The 19,094-nt window shown below is 44.5% G+C and overlaps 1 protein-coding gene across 2 annotated transcripts in view; it reads right to left on the bottom strand.

The window, feature by feature from the left end:
• CASS4 (Cas scaffold protein family member 4) overlaps positions 1-14,368 on the bottom strand; it is a 39,052-nt gene extending 24,684 nt beyond the window's left edge. The window contains exon 1 of one of the 2 annotated variants that reach the window (XR_014169695.1): positions 14,291-14,368. Coding sequence is in view for 1 of the 2 variants with exons in the window: in XM_081916784.1 (XP_081772910.1) it covers positions 12,417-12,428 (12 nt within the window). In the remaining variant the exon portion in view is untranslated. Of the gene's footprint in view, positions 1-12,416; positions 12,714-14,290 lie in introns of those variants that run through there. The other variant, XM_081916784.1, reaches the window with a different exon arrangement.
• Between the last annotated feature and the right edge of the window lie 4,726 nt (positions 14,369-19,094).

Here is a 19,094-nt window from a genome sequence, read left to right on the forward strand (position 1 = left end):
TTCCACAGCAAAACAGGAGGTAAACCGCAGGCACTCCTCACTGTGCCAATTTCACCCAGGGGTGCGAAGAATTTCTCACCCAAATTGCAAGTCCCAGGCACAGTGCACGAGGAACACAAGGCTCATATTTTTATCCACAACATTTGCTGAAAAGAAACAGCTGCTCTGGAGCATCGGGGGAAGGCATGCGCTTGCCAGCTCAGAGGATGAAAGCAACCTGTTGTTGATAACATCGGTTTCTTTCGCAGTGATGGCCTGGGAACAATGGGTGTCTTTTAATGCCTGGCTTGGCAGCGCTGTGCTTTGCCGACTGCCCAGACAGCTGTCATAGACAGGCGGGAGCAGTCCTGCTTACCTTGCGTAGCAAAGGGCTTCAAACCAACCCGTTTCTTCTTTCAGTTATTACACCCCAACATTCTGTTCTATTTTGGCAATTAAAAAGGAATTCTTGATCTAGCCAAGTGCCGCATCGCACGTCTCTCCAGACAAAGCCTGTGTACATTCGTATCCCACCCATGGGAATTTAACTTTAGCACAGAGTCAAAAAAATGTGTGATGCAACGGGGGAAGCTGTGCAATGATGGACACTAGGCTGGATGGCTTCGTAAAATGATTAGACAAGTTCATGGGTTTGGAAAGTTCATAGAGAGCATGAACTCCCCACTTTCATCATACTGGAACCCAGGGCAATTCAATGAATCTGCACCATGCTAGACCAGCGGCTGGCAGATGAGGAGGAACACCAGGGATAAGGAAGGAAGGAAGGAAGGAAGGAAGGAAGGAAGGAAGGAAGGAAGGAAGGAAGGAAGGAAGGAAGGAAAGGACAAGGGAGGGAGAAGAGGTCACTCCTTCCCCCTTCTCCCTGTTGTCGCTCGCACTCATCAACTGCACCAACAGCGACTCAGCCGCCATTTTGGGCTAGCCATCCACCTCCCTCTCATGCCCAATGGTGTCAAGGAAGGGAGGGGATACTCCTGCACTTGGGAAGGATAATACAGCAGTGGCAAGGACAGTGACAGGAACCAAGGGGAAGGAAGGTGGGAGGGCAATGCCAACCAACCTAATGAACTGGATCCATCCTCTGCCCTGCCCATGCAAACTCACTCTCTCACTGCACCCACCCTCTGCCTATGCAGTTTTTAGGATGAGCTCTAATATGGGGGGAAAGGAGTCCAAATGGGTCGAGGGACACTTTAGTCCAAAAAACGGGACAATCCCATTTTTCTAGGGATGGGTGGCAACCCTACTTCTGCCTGCAACCTGCTTCTAGCTTCTAGCTCTCTCACTCAAAACTCTCGCCTTTGTCCTTCTAACTACCAAGAGCCAGGGAGCTTCCCTCTGGCAAAGAGCCACTTCCTTTGCTTCCATAACGACACATACTTAGGGGGCCATTACCAAGAAGCTGGTCTGGGACTTCCAACAATTGGATCCTTACTGGGTCCAGGAATTAGGAGGCACTCATGTATTACCCCCCCTACACACACAACTCACAACAATAGGTTGGGTTAGGGCAAAGTCTGGTGTATGCTATTTTCTTTTCACCTGTACAGTGGTACTTCTGGTTACGAACTTAATTCGTTCCGGAGGTCCGTTCTTAACCTGAAACTGTTCTTAACTAGAGACGTGCTTTCGCTAATGGGGTCTCCTGCTGCTGCTGTGCCACCAGCACACGATTTCCATTCTCATCCTGGGGCAAAGTTCTCAACTCAAGGTAACTCTTCCAGGTTAGCGGAGTTTGTAACCTGAAGCGTTTATAACCTGAGGTGTTTGTAACTCAAGGTGCCACTGTATTACTATAGAACAGGGGTGGGCAGCCAGTGACTCTCCATATGGTCCATACATCCCCCTCTTTGGCCATGTTGGCTGGGCCTGAGGATAGGCAAAGAGGCAGCAGAACATCAGTTGCAATGTCATTTCAAGGCTTGGAGGGAGGGCTGCAGAAGCTTTTCTTGCAGCTCCTGAGCGCATTTAGAAGAAGCCAGCAAAAATAAAGCTAGCAAAAGCAGTTTTCTTCTGCTCAACAATGCATTGAGTCACAGCTTAAAGTGACCCATCCAATTCCAAAGAGGAAGTCTGTGATGAAATTATTTAAAAACAAATAAATTGCCCTAAATCAGCAGAGTTCCAAGGCAGCATGCAGATAGCTGAAGAAAGAGAGAAAGAGTAAAGAACAGAATTTAGCCCGCTATTCAGACTCAAAGCCTGCAATGCAAGATTTGTAGATTATTTCAAATCAATAAAGCATAGGCTGACCACTTAGCCATCACCCCAAAAAGAGGAAATGCATCACCAAAAGAGAAAAGAGGGGAAATAATTTGCTTTAATTCTGGGTACCAAGTTCAGCATCAATGAACCTTAGTGAGAAATCACATTTTGAATACCTCTAAGAGGCTCATCCTAAGAGAACACAAATGACCCAAGAGTCTTAAAAGGATGATTTTGAGAGTGACAAATTCAAATCTGCTAGTATTTTTGTGACTGGATACACACATGCTGCTTTTGGAAAACCAAAGAATTTTAATTTTACCTTCTGAAAATGTCAGGTAATAATAACAATAACAACAACAACAACAACAACAACAACAACAACAACAACAACAACAGATGTTTTAATGTGCTGTAAACTGCACTGAGATGTTTTTCTTAAAAATATAAAGTGGTATAGAAACGAATTGAACAATCAATCAATCAATCAATCAATCAATCAATCAATAAAGGGTCCAGAAGCCCATAATAAAAGCTAGGAGGAGGATCATGGTATGCTTAGCAAATGCCTTAATATGAGTCAAGCTGAAAGTCAAACATATACAATAAATAGGCATTAACCTTCTGCTTCAGGGATACTCCCTCCAAAAAATGCCGCCGCAAGATAAGTGGACAAGATAACATCACCCAAACCCCCTGCATTTCCAAATACAGAAGCCAACCAGAATGGCAGTTGACTCTTACATTGACCCTGATAATGGAAAAACATTCTCACCCATATCTAAAGGCGGCAAGGTAGCTTGAGAAGATACAGGGCAGCCTATATGGAACACAAAGCTCTGTCCTCCAACCTGATGCCGTGCCTTCCCATCCTGCAGCTCTTGAAGCAACAGCCTCACTCTACCCAATGGCAGGACCAGGCCTGCATAATAACTATATAACACTTGCATAGGATCAGTCTTTCTGTGTAGCAGCACCTACGCGCTGGAACTCCCTGCTCATTGATAATCGGCAGGCACCTTTGCTGTATTGTTTTTGGCACATCCTAAAAAAAATTAAAATGCTTACAAAAGCCTACCCAGAAATGTAATTTAGACATGTAATATTATCTGCTGATTATACTTTAAAAACCAACTTATTTTTATTATTTGGATTCATCAGACTTTTTAGTGAATATTTTATAAAGTTCTATGCAAACTGCTTAGAGGTTTTTGGTGATTTGGCGATATCTAAATCCTGTTGACTCTTGAGAGTCCCATGGACTGCAAGAAGAACAAACCTATCCATTATTAAGGAAATCAGCCCTGAGTGCTCACGGGAAAGACAGATCCTGAAGCTGAGGCTCCAGTACTTTGGCCACCTCATGAGAAGAAAAGACTCCCTGGAAAAGACCCTGATGTTGGGAAAGATTGAGGGCACAAGGAAAAGGGGACGACAGAGGACGAGATGGTTGGACAGTGTTCTCGAAGCTGCTAAGGTGAGTTTGACCAAACTGCGGGAGGCAGTGGAAGACAGGAGTGCCTGGTGTGCTTTGGTCCATGGGGTCACGAAGAGTCGGACACGACTAAATGCAAATCCTGTTGAATTAAGAAAATGGTTGTGTATAGACACTCTTGAAAAAGACTTACTTCTGTGTCCCTTCCAAGTCTATTTGAGTCTATCTGAGCATTCTGCATTTCCCCTTAGAGTCACACTTCCCATCTGCTTTGAGAAGGTACTATCTTGTGAAAACACAACTTCCTTCTCGTTGCTTGAGGGTTCTGTATATTTTTAGTACCCGCTACTAGCAAGGCAAAATTTTTACCCATCTTGTCAAATTGTCAACTTTGCTTGCAGGGCAAAGGAGAAGAGGATTTGAGAACCAAATGCAATGCAGCATTGAAGCCCCACTTCAGGGCTCCCTATGGGGCCCAGGAGCACATTTGGAAATTATTAAGAAACTGTTGTAGGCACCACAGAATGACCCTTTCACAGAAGGAAAACTGGCAGCACTCAAGACCTTGAGAAACAGGCAGAGCACCTTAACATGCGCTTAAAGCAGTACCATACCACTTCAAACAGAATCCTGGGAACTGTAGTTTGTTACGGGTGCTGAGAGCTGTTAGGAGATCCCTTGCAGAGCTACAATTCCCAGCTCAGGCCCATATCTCCTGTTTTTCTTAATTCAGCTTCATCTAAGGACATTACTCAGTGAGTCGAACACTGCTTTTTAAGTTCTCTTTAATGTTTGTCTTTTCTTTCTCTTAGTTTAGAACTCTGTGCCATTATTATTTAAAGGTATTCTTTCATTTTTCTTTCTTTTTTCGGTACCTGCACATTTAACCTCATATCAAAAAGTTTTAACAGGTAAGAGTCCACCCCCCCTTTCTTTAGAGCTCTTGCCTGCAAGGGCATCTTTACAGGATCATTTTCCTGTGAGTAAGAAGTTGCTGAAGTCCTGTGGTGTTTTTTGTAATGCTCATTTATTACCAAATATACAGGTCGAGCGGGTGAAAAATAAGCAGGCAAAACACAGGTAAACCTAGTGGCCACTTACACATTGCCAAATAAGAGAAGATGAGGGGACACATACTTGCATATTTGCTCCCTGTCCCCCCCAGGTGGACTTTGATAATCTTTCATAATATAGTGCCCTGTGCGAGGCCAAAATTTGGCACCCCCAAGTGGACCTTCTCAACTATGGATCTTCTCGGTTTCACACCTGCTTGGCATCCTGTGCAGGGGAACCGCCCACACTGCCCTAAATCCGGCACTGTCCCCCTTCTTCAGATCAAACCTGAATTTCAGCTCTAGACACAGAGGTCTGATACCCTGAGCTAGCCTTTCCACCTCAAAGGCTGCTGGAAAGATAGCCCCAGAGCCAAGCCAGGAACAGCACCAAGCATCGCTTGGCATATTCAGAGAGCGCTCCTTGGCCGCGGTTATCCACGGGACTTCTTTGAGGTCTTGTTGTGCCGACCATGGCAACCGCACTTGCAGGAAAAGGAAATGAATGCATTTCACACCCAGCCAGAGGAAGGCCTGCCCTTTCAGCGCTGCCTCTGCTCCGGATCATGTTCCACTTTGTCATGTTATTCCCCCCCCCCCCCCGCCTCTCATTTCCCTTTCTGACCTGGTTCAGCGGCAGTGACTCACGCAGCATGATGACAGCTCAGGAGGAATGAAAGAATGAGAAATCAGGCTCTTGTTGTGCAAACCCAGCCACACCAGCATTTAAAGCATCTTCACACCACTTTAACAGTCATGGGATCCTGCAGTTTGCTAAAGGTGCCAAAAGCTGTTCGGAGATCCTTAAGATTAAAGCTGCAGCACCCAGATTCTTCTGGGGGAAGCCACTGCTCTTCAAGTGTTATAGGTAAAGGTAAAGGGACCCCTGACCATTAGATCCAGTCCTGGCTGACTCTGGGGTTGCGGCACTCATCTCGCTTTATTACAGCTTTGGGTCATGTGGCCAGCATGACTAAGCCGCTTCTGGTGAACCAGAGCAGCACACGGAAACACCATTTGCCTTCCCGCCAGAGTGGTACCTATTTATCTACTTGCACTTTGACATGCAAGTAGCTATGTACTTGCACTTTGACGTGCAACTGCTAGGTTGGCAGGAGCAGGGACTGAGCAACGGGAGCTCACCCCGACGCGGGGATTCGAACCGCCGACAGAGCAAGTCCTAAGCTCTGTGGTTTAACCCACAGCGCCACCCGCGTCCCTAAAGTGTTATAAGGGTGCTTTGAATGCTTGATGTGGATGTGACCTATATTACTGTTTTGGCTGCAGTATGGCAAGTGCTGTTAAAATACCTGCTTGGTTTTAAAAACCTTAGACCAGGGGTGGGGAAGCCATACCTCTTTGGATGTTCTTGGACTCCAACTCCCATCAGCCACAGCCAGCATGGTCAGTGGTGAGGGATGATGGGAGTTGAAGTCCTGCAGCATCTAAAAGGCCATGAGTCCCCCTAACCCTGCCATGGACAATACTATCTGCTGCTCTGGAGTCAGGACTGCAGTATAGTGCTCCACAGAAAGACAGCTGGAGAGTAATTGGTGGGTGTTGAACTTCTTTCAGCCTTTTAAAAGCTTTAGCAGTTCCTGTGCCAACCAGCAAAATGAGCCTCAAATATATTCCTACTACAGGGGTGGATATCATAACCACATATTCAAGATCTGGCCCCTCCTGTCCTCTGAACCTCCTAACAGATTTTGTTTTTCATGTAAGAGCCCAACCATCCCTATGACCACTGAGATATATCCCTGGGACAATGGGAGAAGTGACATTTCCATGTTGAAATCAGCAAGAACTTTATTCTGAACTGGAAACTGACTTTGAAAGGAGGTTATCTGCTAGAATATCAGCTTGGCCAGCGGTGTGTTTTTAAAGAGTTATTTAAGTTTCTAATGTGCCTTAACAAGAACTATTTTGTTGTTGTTGTAATCCATCTGCCTCAAGAGACAATGGAATGCACCTCCTGGGGGTGAAGTCAAATTGCTGGAGTATCACAACGCCTGCTGTGGCTGCAGAGGCTCGTAACTCATAGCTAATATAGGCTCAATATTCAAGCAGGCAGATGTAATTCAATGATGGAAAAGGATCTTAGATGCCACTGTTGTCTGTAGTTGCTGATGAACACTGGTCACAGCTTCAAGAGTGGAGCTGCACCAAAATTCCACACGTATTTTGCCATTTGGCGGATTTATTACATTTAAAACCAGCATTTTTAAATGTATTTATCAAATTTTGTTGGGGATGTCTGATACGTAGCAACACTTGGCCCAAAGACTCTTGACATCCTTTAAATCAGGCATAGGCAAACTCCGGCCCTCCAGAAGTTTGGGACTACAATTCCCACCATCCCTAGCTAACAGGACCAGTGGTCAGGGATGATAGGAATTGTAGTCCCAAACATCTGGAGGGCCAGATTTTGCCTATGCCTGCTTTAAATCAATGATTCTAACTTCCCAGATTCAAGCAATCTCATTCCTTCTAACAGAAACAATGAATTTTTTGCCTCTGTGGAACATTTCCAGGTTCTGCCTTATATTTGCTGTGGATTGATGGGAGCTCTTTCTACCTGCTGCTAAAGTCTGAAGAGTTGTTGTTTTCCTGGAATCCAATAACTGGCTCCTCCATCTCAATCAATTGTTGCAAGCTGAGTAGTTTATTTTATTCCTTCTCTGCCTTAATGCCTACTAAACTGTTGCTTTGCCTGCCTGCCATCAGGCCATGCAAGAATTTGCCTTGTACCATGTCAGACCATTGCCCCATCTAATCTTCAAGGCTTCAGGTCCTTCCCTGTGTCATTTCCTAATCCAAACCTACCTGGAGCTTCCCACATTTCAAACATATACATAGATCACCTGTATGACCAGTTAAATTTATCAGAGCAAGCCTGGAGCCATGGAGAGAGGCTGCCAATCAAAATAGACACTATTGGACTGGATGGATCAATGATTCAGAAAAATTCAGCACCATACAGGTAGAGGAAGGCAAGCTGAGAAAGGCAGTATAGGGCTGATTTACACATGCATGTACATATATGCATGTGCATCAATTGACATCTTATCGAGTTATTACTTGATGTTGCACATGAGCTCTCTATGGGAAAGCATTGCACTTGAAGCATTTGGGAAAGGGCTGTAGCTCAGTGGTAGAGCATCTCCCCAACCCCTGACATCTCTAGGTAGGGCTGGGAGAGAGCCCTGTCTCAAATTCTGGAGTGTCACTGCCAATCAGTGTAGATGGACCAATCAGTGAGCTGGATGGATCAATAGCTTGACTCAGTATATTGTCCATGTTCCAGACTCACACCTTCAGAGCATCACTTGAGCTCTATTCAGGCATTCCACTTAAGGGTTAAATCAACACATGATGGGGTAGAGCATGAGTAGGCAAACTAAGGCTGGGGGTGTGTGGATCTGGCCCAATCACCTTCTAAATCCAGCCCATGGATGGTCCGGGAATCAGTGTGTTTTTACATGAGTAGAATGTGTCCTTTTATTTAAAATGCATCTCTGGGTTATTGGGGGGGCCTGTCTGGTGTTTTTACATGAGAAGAATGTGTGTTTTTATTTAAAATGCATCTCTGGTTTATTTGTGGGGTATAGGAATTCGTTCATTCTCTCCCCCCCCCAAAAAAATATAGTCCAGCCCCCCAAAAGGTCTGAGGGACAAAGAACCGAGCCCCTGCTGAAAAAGTTTGCTGACCCCTGTGGTAGAGGGACTGTTCCCAGCAGGCCCAGCCCCATGTTCCACCCCAGACTCACCCCTCCCTCTGGCCCAAAAGTTTTATACACCAACAACTCCCATGAAAATCCACCAAGTCCTGCCAATTTGCGCTCAACCATAATCGTCTCTGCTCCTATCCTCAGAACAATGGCACTGTGATGATTACCCACACACCTGTACAGCTAGGGTGGCAAATATTTCCATCCTTGGTGGGCCAGATCCTGCACCCCCAACGAGGCACTCTGATGGGTAGGTGGGTTCGGCCACCTGTCAACATTGGTTGACCCATATTTCCTTTGCAGTGTGACTTGAATTCAAACAAGATCCCCGCCAATTAATTCTCCAATACAACTCCAATCAGCTACACTCCATAGTGTGACAACATACTCACAACTGACTTGGAGCAGTTAGCTCCTGCTCCCAAAGACCTTTCATCTACCAAAGATAACATGAATTGCACTGCCACCCAGAATCCTTGGGAATAAGCATTTGGGGATTCCACCAGGACTGCAACAAGAAGATTGTCTCACCTCTTATATATCCCATTGATCACTTGTGCTCTAGAGATGAGGGCCTCCTGCAGACCCCATGTTATCAGGAGTTTCATTCTGCACAGTATAGGAATTGTCCTTTAGTGTTATGACATCTGCCCTCTGGAATTCCTTCCTGTTAAATATTAGAAATTTCTGTTGCCTTTTCTGCACCTGCTGAAGACCTTCCCACATCCAACAAGCCTTTTAAACTGAGATCTTTCCCAGTCTGCATCTGTATTGGAATTGTATTGGAGTATGGATGTATTCACTGTTGTTGTTTGCCACCCTGGGAGGATGGACAGGATATAAATTTTACAAATAACAGTAAGGATAAAGATGACTGAGGTCATCTTCAAAGGCTCTTCCCTGAGGACCTCTGCCTTATAAGTGATCAAAGAGAGGGTCTTTTTATTCATCTCCCATCTTTTGGAACAATCATCCCTGAAAAGCTTGCCTTGAACTAGGTGAAGACATTGCATTCTAACATGCCTTTTAATGTGTTATTTAAATTTATTTTGCTACTCATATGTTTTCCTCAGAGCTATGTTTAATCTATTATTTGAATAGTGTATGCTCGTTTGCTGTTAAAAATATGTAGTGATATCTCTCAGGTGTCCTGGAAGTAGAATTGCTGAAGGACATGGTATAATATTTTAAAACAACTGTATCATTTATGCTCCACTATCAACCTGAATTAGACAAATCTATGTAGCAGGTTCACTTTCTGGACACCCCATTAGAATTATGCAATGGCTGTAGAACCGCTACCTTATGCCTGATTTGAAAATGCTGCTCACCAGCAATAGACCACCTAACAGAAACCCAGAAGTCAGTGAGAGAACATTTCAGTCTCCTAGGCTAGTCTCCCCTCAAATTCACCACACTATTTGTTTGTTTGCTTTTGGTCATTTATGTCCCACCTAATCGCTAAAGTTTCTAACTACTAATGCAACAAAAGACTTTGAAGGAAAGCTCAGTATTAAACTGCCATGTCGATTAAGGTCAATTCGGCCTTAATCTAGATTGTGGGCCTCTTTCCCACAACATGTCCTTATTAAATTACCACAGTATAGCTAGAAAGATGGCATTATCTTGAGCGATTATCAACAGCATCATATTGCATTATTGTATTATCGCCATGCCTGCTGTGGTGAATGGGTCGACCTGTTCTTGTCTTGTATACATTTGGGCATTCCATAAAAATGCCACAGATCTAATGCTTCCCTTTTTAATTCATGACTCTAGTATTTACAACCCCCTGACACCATTTTTCTGCTTCAAAGTATGGATTTAGTTTAGCACGGATAACCCTTCAGCATCTGACACACTGGGTTTTGTAGTCCACAGAAGCTTATTCCACAATAAATATGTTAGGTTCACATCCACACCATAACACATGGTTTTCTCCAAAGAATCCTGGGAACTGTAATTTACTCCTCCCAGAACTACAATTCCCAGCACCCTTTAGTTCCCAGGATTCCTTGGGGGGAGCTATGCGTGTTAAACTTGCTTTAAATGATGGTATGGATGTGACCTGAGACTTTTAGATGCCCCAAGATTATTTATTGTTTCGCTGCAACATAGCTACTCCTCTGGAGTGGACAGAAGTTGCTGTTTAAGCTGCTCAGCTATGAGCAAACAAACACAAAGTCCTTGCTGAGATTCCCAGACAAGTCAAACTGAAACAGCGCCCTGAACTGCCATCACTTTATGTTTGACAAGACCCATTTAAAGGCAGACTGGCACGTAAGAGTTTTAAAAGTTTGCAATTAAAAGGCTGTGCTGGAATACTGTAGATCTGTAAATGTTTGCTATTTACTTTTCACTTTAAGACAGCAAACTTGTGCATTCTTCCTTGCCAGTAAATCCCGTAGAATAAAATTATAAAAGAGACCTGCAGCATCTTAAATGTTGCCAGTGTGGTGTAGTGGTTAAAAGCGGTAGTCTCCTAATCTGGGGAACCGGGTTCGCGTCTCCGCTCCTCCACATGCAGCTGCTGGGTGACCTTGGGCCAGTCACACTTCTCTGAAGTCTCTCAGCCCCACTCACCTCACATAGTGTTTGTTGTGGGGGAGGAAGGGAAAGGAGAATGTTAGCCACTTTGAGACTCCTGAAGGGGGGTGAAAGGTGGGATATCAAATCCAAACTCTTCTTCTTCTTCTTCATGGACTAAAGTCCACTTCATCAAATATATGAAGCATTGCCCTAAATTGGCAAGTACAGTGGTGCCTCGGGTTATAGATGCTTCAGGTTACAGACTCTGCTAACCCAGAAATAGTAATAGGGAAATGAAATGCAAAAAAGAAAAAAAAAAAGAAAAAAACAATAGATTGTCATTCTAATAAATTCACCATCTAAAGCAGTGGTTCCTAAACCTTTTGGGGGTCACAGTCCCCTTTGAGAATCTGATGCAAGCCTGGATCCCCTCTCCAGAATAATGGACACATGCACACAACATTTTGCATACAATATATCTTGTTGCATGGAGGTGGGCTGGGGTCAGAAAGTTTTTGTGCATCAGTGAAGACAATACTAAGCTAGGGGGACCAGTGGTCTGGCTCAATACAAGGCAGCTTCCTATACTCATTCTTCGCAACAACTGATCAGTAAGCTGCAAGCAGTAGTCTGTCCACCCAGCAAATGGTCTATGTGAAAGAAAGATCATATTGGGGACATTTTGGACAGATTCAGGGCCACAGTTCCCTGGTAGAGCACCTGCCTCGAATTCAGAAGTTCTAGCCTTAGTGTCTCCAGGTAAAGTTGGGAAAAGCTGCTCCCAGAAATCCTGGAGAGCTGCTACGACTCAGAGGAGAGGGTGCTGGACTAGATGGACCAGTATTCTGATGATGCTGTACAAAGCAGTTTCCTATCTTCCTCCCAAGCAGTTCCAAGTAGTCTTTCTCAAAATAAAGGGTGGGTGAGGCATTTCTGATTGCCACAGATGTTCAGAAATACATTTCAACTCATCTAAAAGATTGTCAAAGTAAAATGGAGCAACTGAACACCCAGCGTATCTTTTCTACAAGAGGGCAAGGGCATTCAAAGAGCGGTTGTCTCCCCAAAACAATCACACACACAAACCTCCTCTCCGTTCTCGCATATATCAGCTTCTCCTCTTTTCAGAAATCAAAGCTGCAACCCTAAGAACTCTTACTAGAGAGGAAGCCCCACTGAGCTCTGTGGAATTTACACCAGAGTAAGCATGTTCGTTTATGGACTGAATCGTCGGGGAAGGTGTGAGGACAGAGATGCACGATTTTAAAGTACCGGCATTCACCAATGACATGAAAAACAATGACAGCATCTACAGAGGAGATGCCCCCAAAGTGTAGATACACCATATGAAATAATTTCATTTTAAAAATAAGCCAAATCTTCAAATAAATTCCGCTTAGAAATAACAATGCCCCATCCCAATGAAAATAGAACAGAGCTCAAGGAAACGTCCGCTACACTCACGTTGACTTTCATTTTGCTGTTTTTAGCTGGGAGCCTCTACTCGTCCATCATCCAAATCGCACCCTCCAGATAGACTCTCTTCTTCCTCTCTCTCTCTTTTTCTGTTGTCAAAAGGGGGCAAACAATCAGGCTGGTCTGCAGCACGGCAAGGTTTCCGTGCAGACCTTTTGTGCAGCTTCCTTGCATGGGGAAGTAGCTTTCGAGTGAAGCGAGCAGCCCTCGGGGATGAAAGGCTAATCGCGCAGCAAATTCCCTTCCAGCGCAGCAATTGGCTTGTAGTTATCTCCATGCAAATGAGGACATCCCATGATCTCCGCCACCCCAGAGGATTTGGGTGCCTCTAGTGTCAAGGGGGTAAAGGAAGGGGGTGAAATAAAAGCCCAAACAGAGAGTGTTCTTGTTCTTAGATCTCCAACACTTTAGAAACAGCACATCACTGACTATAATGCCAAAAATAAAACAATGTCTGAGCAGGGCAGATTTTGAGGATGTTTTTCCAGCAGGCTTGCAAGAACCCAGCTGATGTTTCAAGGTTCGGTCTTGGGCTATGGTGGCGGCTTTGAATTATCCGTGCTCACTCCGCCGAGACTGTCCTGCCTCAGTGAACCCTCTTCAAACTATAAAAACAAAGGCTTCGTAATGGCATCGCTTTAGAGGCACACACAGAGAAGGAGAATCGCGAAGAACAAAGCACATTAGCCCCACGAAAATGAAATACTTTCACTGGGGCCCGGCTATTCAAATTGACCATCTGGTCTCCTTGGCTAGAATCTGCTGCTTAATCACTTTTTAACATGCACCGGTTCTGTGCAATGACCCCCCGCGCGCGCGCCCACCGCCCCCGGTTCCTTTTACTCATCATCACCCTTTCCCTTTGTCTTTTGAATTAGACCTTCCTCTTTTCAGAGAAACAATATTTCTGAGAATAAAATGCACACACACACTAGCAAATATTCAATTTACGGTGCCAATATGGCACTACCTTTAACGCAAGACAGGCTATGGGGAACCTCCAGGTTTACAGAAGTACAGTGGTACCTCGGGTTACAGATGCTTCAGGTTACATACACTTCAGGTTACAGACTCCGCTAACCCAGAAATAGTACCTCAGGTTAAGAACTTTGCTTCAGGATGAGAACAGAAATCGGCCGGCGGCGCAGCAGCAGCAGCGGGAGGCCCCATTAGCCAAAGTGGTACCTCAGGTTAAGAACAGTTTCAGGTTAAGAACAGACCTCCAGAATGAATTGCGTTCTTAACCTGAGGTACCACTGTATGCAAAATCTTTTGGGGAGGGGGCAGAACTCTCAAAGAGGGAAATTCCCTGAAACAGTCCAATGGGGACTCAGTGGCCACAGAAGACTGACCGATTCTTGAGACGGACCCCTGCCCCACAGAAAGCCCATGTTAGAAGAGAGCATAGTTCACCGGCTGGAACTGTGACCATGAGCACTCCAAACTACAACCACTACAAAGAGAATTTCTTTAACAGTTTTTCTTAGGCCAGTGTACAAGGACAAATGCAGTTGTGTTCATTTCTGCCCTGTTTGTTTCTGAACATATTGGCAATAAAATAATAATTTAGATTTCCTCATTGCATCCTACCAGACTTACAGTGCAATCCTATATATGTCTACTCAGAGGTAAGCCACTCTCATATGTGTGGGTATTGGAAGGATACAAATTAATTTTGTACATGCTTACTCAAAAGTTCCACTGAGTCCAATGTAGTTTATTCCCAGGAAAGTGTGCATTGGGTTTCAACCTCACACTTACATGGGAGTAAGTTGCAGTGTAGAACTTACTTTTGAGTAGTCATCAATAGGCTTAACCTTTTACTCTCTTAAATTCCATCACATTGTTCTCTGCTGACCTACCTTTGCAAATCTGCTACGTCCAATATTTCTATCCATAGTTGTTACCAATAACTGTTGCCCCTTCCTATATCATCATCAAAGCTTTCGTTTTGCAAACTTCTGTGTATGTCACAAAATATATATTTCAAGAAAAAGAATCCAAAATAATATTCTTCAGAAAGCACTGGTGGGGGAAAATGAACAAATGTTCCTGGAAAAAGGGAATTTCTAAGGCCACAGACAATCAGTACAAAGCATGAGAGAAGGGACTCAAGTTTCAAAGTGAAGTTTGTTCTCATGACAGTCTTTCTGCAAATAACCCACACACAGGAAAAAGACACACAATATTTTCGCTTTGCTTCATCTTCCTGTGGTTCCTATTTTAGACAGATGATAGGAGGAACAGCCTGACTTGTTAGCTACAGGCGTCTTTTAAAAAACTTTGTGCATCAGGTGCTTGACTTCCAGAATGGGACAACACAACAGTCACATCTTTTAAAAGAGCATTTTTCTTGATGGACGAAGCTGGAAATGCCACCAGGAGCTGGGGAACATACTGATTCCACCCCAAACGATTTATATACAGCACAGTTGCAATTTACACAAGTCTCTTGGTGGAGGTTAGGGGATGAGCAGGAGAAAAATGCTACCAACAAAATTACGAGTTTGTCTGCTCCGAGGGAAGTCCCAGAGAGTTCCAATAAAGTTAGCGGGTAACTAGAGGGATCAATGGGACGCGGGTGGCGCTGTGGGTTAAACCACAGAGCCTAGGACTTGCTGATCAGAAGGTTGGCGGTTCAAAACCCAGCGACGGGGTGAGCTCCCATTGCTCAGTCCCTGCTCCTGCCAACCTAGCAGTTCGAAAGCCCGTCAAAGTGCAAGTAGATAAATAGGTACCGCTCCGGTGGGAAAGTAAACAGCGTTTCTGTGCGCTGCTCTGGTTTGCCAGAAGTGGCTTAGTCATGCTGGCCACATGACCTGGAAGTTGTACGCCGGCTCCCTTGGCCAATAAAGCGAGATGAGTGCCGCAACCCCAGAGTCGGTCATGACTGGACCTAATGGGCAGGGGTCCCTTTACCTTTTAGAGGGAACAATGTCTCTCCACAACTATTCCACTCGGCCCAAATGAGGACTTGGTAAGACCTCTCTGAATCCAACTGTGTCGGGAAATTTCTAGGCAACCTCCAGTATTCCATTTTCAGCCAAAATGCTTGAGCATGTGACAGCATCACCACTCTAGGTCTTTCTGTGTGGTTCATCTAGAGCCATTTCAACAGGGCCAGCCCACCCTTGAGGCAGTCACCTCAGGCAGCAGATTGGGGAAGTTGGGAGAGGTGGCAGATAAGGGTCCATGCCACTCACTGCACCCTTGGCTTGTCACCCACCTCCTTCTCTGCCTGCTGCAGGTGGTGGTGCCTTCAGTGTGGCAGCTTTGATAGGCATTGGGAAAGGTAGCTTCAGTTGGCAGTGCCGTTTTCTGTTTCGCCTCAAGTAGCAAAACGTCCTGGGACAGCTCTGCATTTCAATTTGGTTTCAGGCCCACTTATATGACTGAGACAGCTTTGGTCCCCTTAGTAGGTAGTTTATGCTGGGAGCAAGATGGGGGGGGAGTGTTGCCATGTTGATCCTCTTACCAGCTTTTAATACCGCCACCCATGGTATACTTCTGGTTCTCATGGCTGGGATGGGACTGAGTGGCACGATTTTGTGGTGGTTCCAGTCCTTCCAGGAAGAATGGTTTCAGAAGGTAGTGCTGGGAGACTCATGTTTGGTGCTTCAGCTATTTGCCCATGGTGTGGGTGGCCAATCACATACTCTCAGTTGATGGTTTTAGTTACCTCATATTAAATGCAGGAATGAACAGGGATGCTTAAAAATTTCCCTGAAAGTCAATAACAAGGGTAGTAGAAGCTCCTCAATGACCTAGCTCCTTTATTCATGGGATGTAAAAATTACCGAAATAACAAATTATAAGGATTTTGAATACTGTACCAAAAAAAGCCCTATATAAGTGCTAACAACCCAATTCAATTACTCACAAATAATTCCCATTAAATTCCCTGGGTCTCACTCCGATGTATGAATGCAAAAGACAGTACCCAATTATTATTTTCTCGCAGCAGGCCTCAGACTACTGCAAAGCAACCTCATTCATATCTGTAGACAAGACAAAGAATGGGTGATCAATCAAGAAGGGCATCCAGCCAATTCCCACATGCGCAATAAAATCCCTACCCCTTCTGGCCAATTCAACTCCAATAGGTTGATGTTTCAAGGTCTGAATCCCAGTCAAGATTTCTCTCTTAGTGCATAAGCCACAGCACCCAAAATAGTAAATTGGTACCAAGTGTGCCGATTTTTTTGATTTTTTTTTTTTTTGCAAGATCTATACCTCAAGCAATTGGAAAACAAGTGGTGACCTTGGAATTCTCACTGTCTTATGTGGGATTTATTTTACTTTATTGGTTTCCTGGTCCTAGTTCCTTTTTTGACAAAGAGCTGTGGGAATACCCTAAATAGTTTATAAAATTATAAAATATGACTTATAATACCCCACATCATATATTCTCCATCACTGGAAAGCTCTCCCTTTCAAGATTCTTTGGGACAAAATGTATTTCCCCCCCACAAAGCACTTTAATGAGCAATGACCTCAGTCCTTAGGCAGCCCAAAATAACCATTGGGTCACTTCAAATGACACTACCAGGGGAATGCCCCCCCCCGACCCATGACATGTCATCAGAGTTGAGTCTGGCCCACTGGTTTCTGCTTGTGCAAGTCACTGTCAACTAGAGCAACTTCGCAAGAAACATCACTATTTCACAGGTCAAATGAAATGTTTCGTTTACCTTGGACATATATGGTCTAGCTTGTTTGTTTTCAAATGAGTCATCATAATGATCATCCTCAAATAGATGTTCACCAGCCTCTGAACTGAAGTCTTGGCTTACCACAGTTGGGGTGTTTGCACATATCAGTGCACTTTGAGGCCTTGTTTCATACACCCACATCATGGTCCTTCACACTTCTTTGTAGGCTAGTAGACTGAGACTGGCCTCAGGTGCTGGCAGATTCTCTTCCCCATGAAGAACCAACTGCTCACTTCCATCTCTGCCTTCCAACTTCCAGCTCCTGCCAAGTGGACTTGCTGTTCTTGGGTCCTGCTCTGAACACCTTCTCCATATCATGGCCAAATACTTTGCATGTTGAGGTTTCACAAAAGTCTTTTCTTCTTCTTTGGCAATCACTTGTAGCCAAGTTAGATTGTCTTCCATAAACACGGTTTTAACAATGAGTCCGTGACTGTGGAGGCCAATTCTGGATCCACATGTCCCACAGTGGGGACATAGGTTTCCGGGCAGGAATTGATCATGGTGAAGGTTTGCTAAGTGTGCCTTCCTCTTAGCTCACTACTCCCTTTCGTTCTGAGTTCGAGCATCTTCAAAGTCCATGACGCATTTGGTAGAGGCTGTTCTCCAACTGGAGAGCTTGCAGGCCAGTATTTCCCAGTTGTTGGTGTTTATACTACATTCTTGAAGATTTGCCTTGAGAGTGTCTTTGAACTTCTATTGTTGACCACCTGCATTATGCTTACCATTTTTAAATTCGGAACAGAGTAGTTGCTTTGGAAGATGATAATCAGGCATCTGAACATGACCAGTCCAACGAAGTTGATGTTGAAGAATCATTGCTTTGACACTGGTGATCTTTGCTTCTTCCAGTACAAAACAGTATCCGTATGGTGGCAGTTGGTACCTCTCCTTACCTGCTCCAGGCAGAGCAGAGCACCCATGCCTGCTGGCACCTCCCACTAGTGCATGGATGGTATCATTTGACCTACATACCAAACACCACTCATGCCTGAACGTTTTTATTATTTTTACCCTATTCCATTTATATTCCACCTTTTTCTCCAAGCTCAAGGCAGCATACATGGTTCTTGCCTCCTTATTTAATCTGCACAAGAAGCCTGTGTGGGTAGGTTAGGCTGAGAGGCAGTGAGTGGCCCAAGGTCACCTAGTGAGCTTCATGGCTGAGTGGGATTTGAACCCTGGTCTCCCAGGGCCTAGTCCAACCCTAATCACTACACCACACTGGCTCTATGTTGGAAATAAAGGGAATGACCACATAAGGAAGCCAAGGTGTTCAGTCTTGAACGGGTGGGTTTTATTTTAAAGCTTCCACTCCCCCTTAATCTCATTCTTGGATTTACTTCTCCCCAGGACTCATCCTTGCTTTGTCCCCTTGCTACTGGGCACATCTGGTTAAGCCAGGCTGATAGGAGAGCAAGCAGGAGGAGAGAAAGAGGGACCAGCTGCTGACTTTTCTAATTTATATGCAGGAGATACAGCAAGGATCACACTGGGAGCTGTCACCTGGGGCAGCCTCCTTTCCGCATAAAATACCTAGAATTTAGCAACCATTTCAGACCCCTGTATACGCCTTTTCTATTCACTCACTTTCTGACCACCATCAATTGTGTACTGTAGGCTATGCCAGTTTGTCCGAGCTTCTCAATACATTGGGTCCTGCTGACACTTGAGAAAAGCTTTTTAACATAATTAAGATTTCAACGGGTGCCATCTGCTTATTTGAATGGCAGGCACCATCATATCCCAGTAAGAAATACATTGTGTATCTGAGGAAACAGCTGTATAGGAGACTTAGTTCATTATTTATTGCGTTTCTCTTTGTATGCCTATCCTAGAAAGAAATTATCTTATTTTGTGTCGCAATGTAGTGGGTGGACAATTCAGGACATACTAATAATAATATATTATTAATAATTAATTAATTTTATCTTATTTTGTGTTGCAATGTAGT

This window comes from Podarcis melisellensis (genome assembly GCF_964234715.1).
Source record: "Podarcis melisellensis genome assembly, chromosome: 6".
Lineage (NCBI taxonomy): Eukaryota > Metazoa > Chordata > Lepidosauria > Squamata > Lacertidae > Podarcis > Podarcis melisellensis.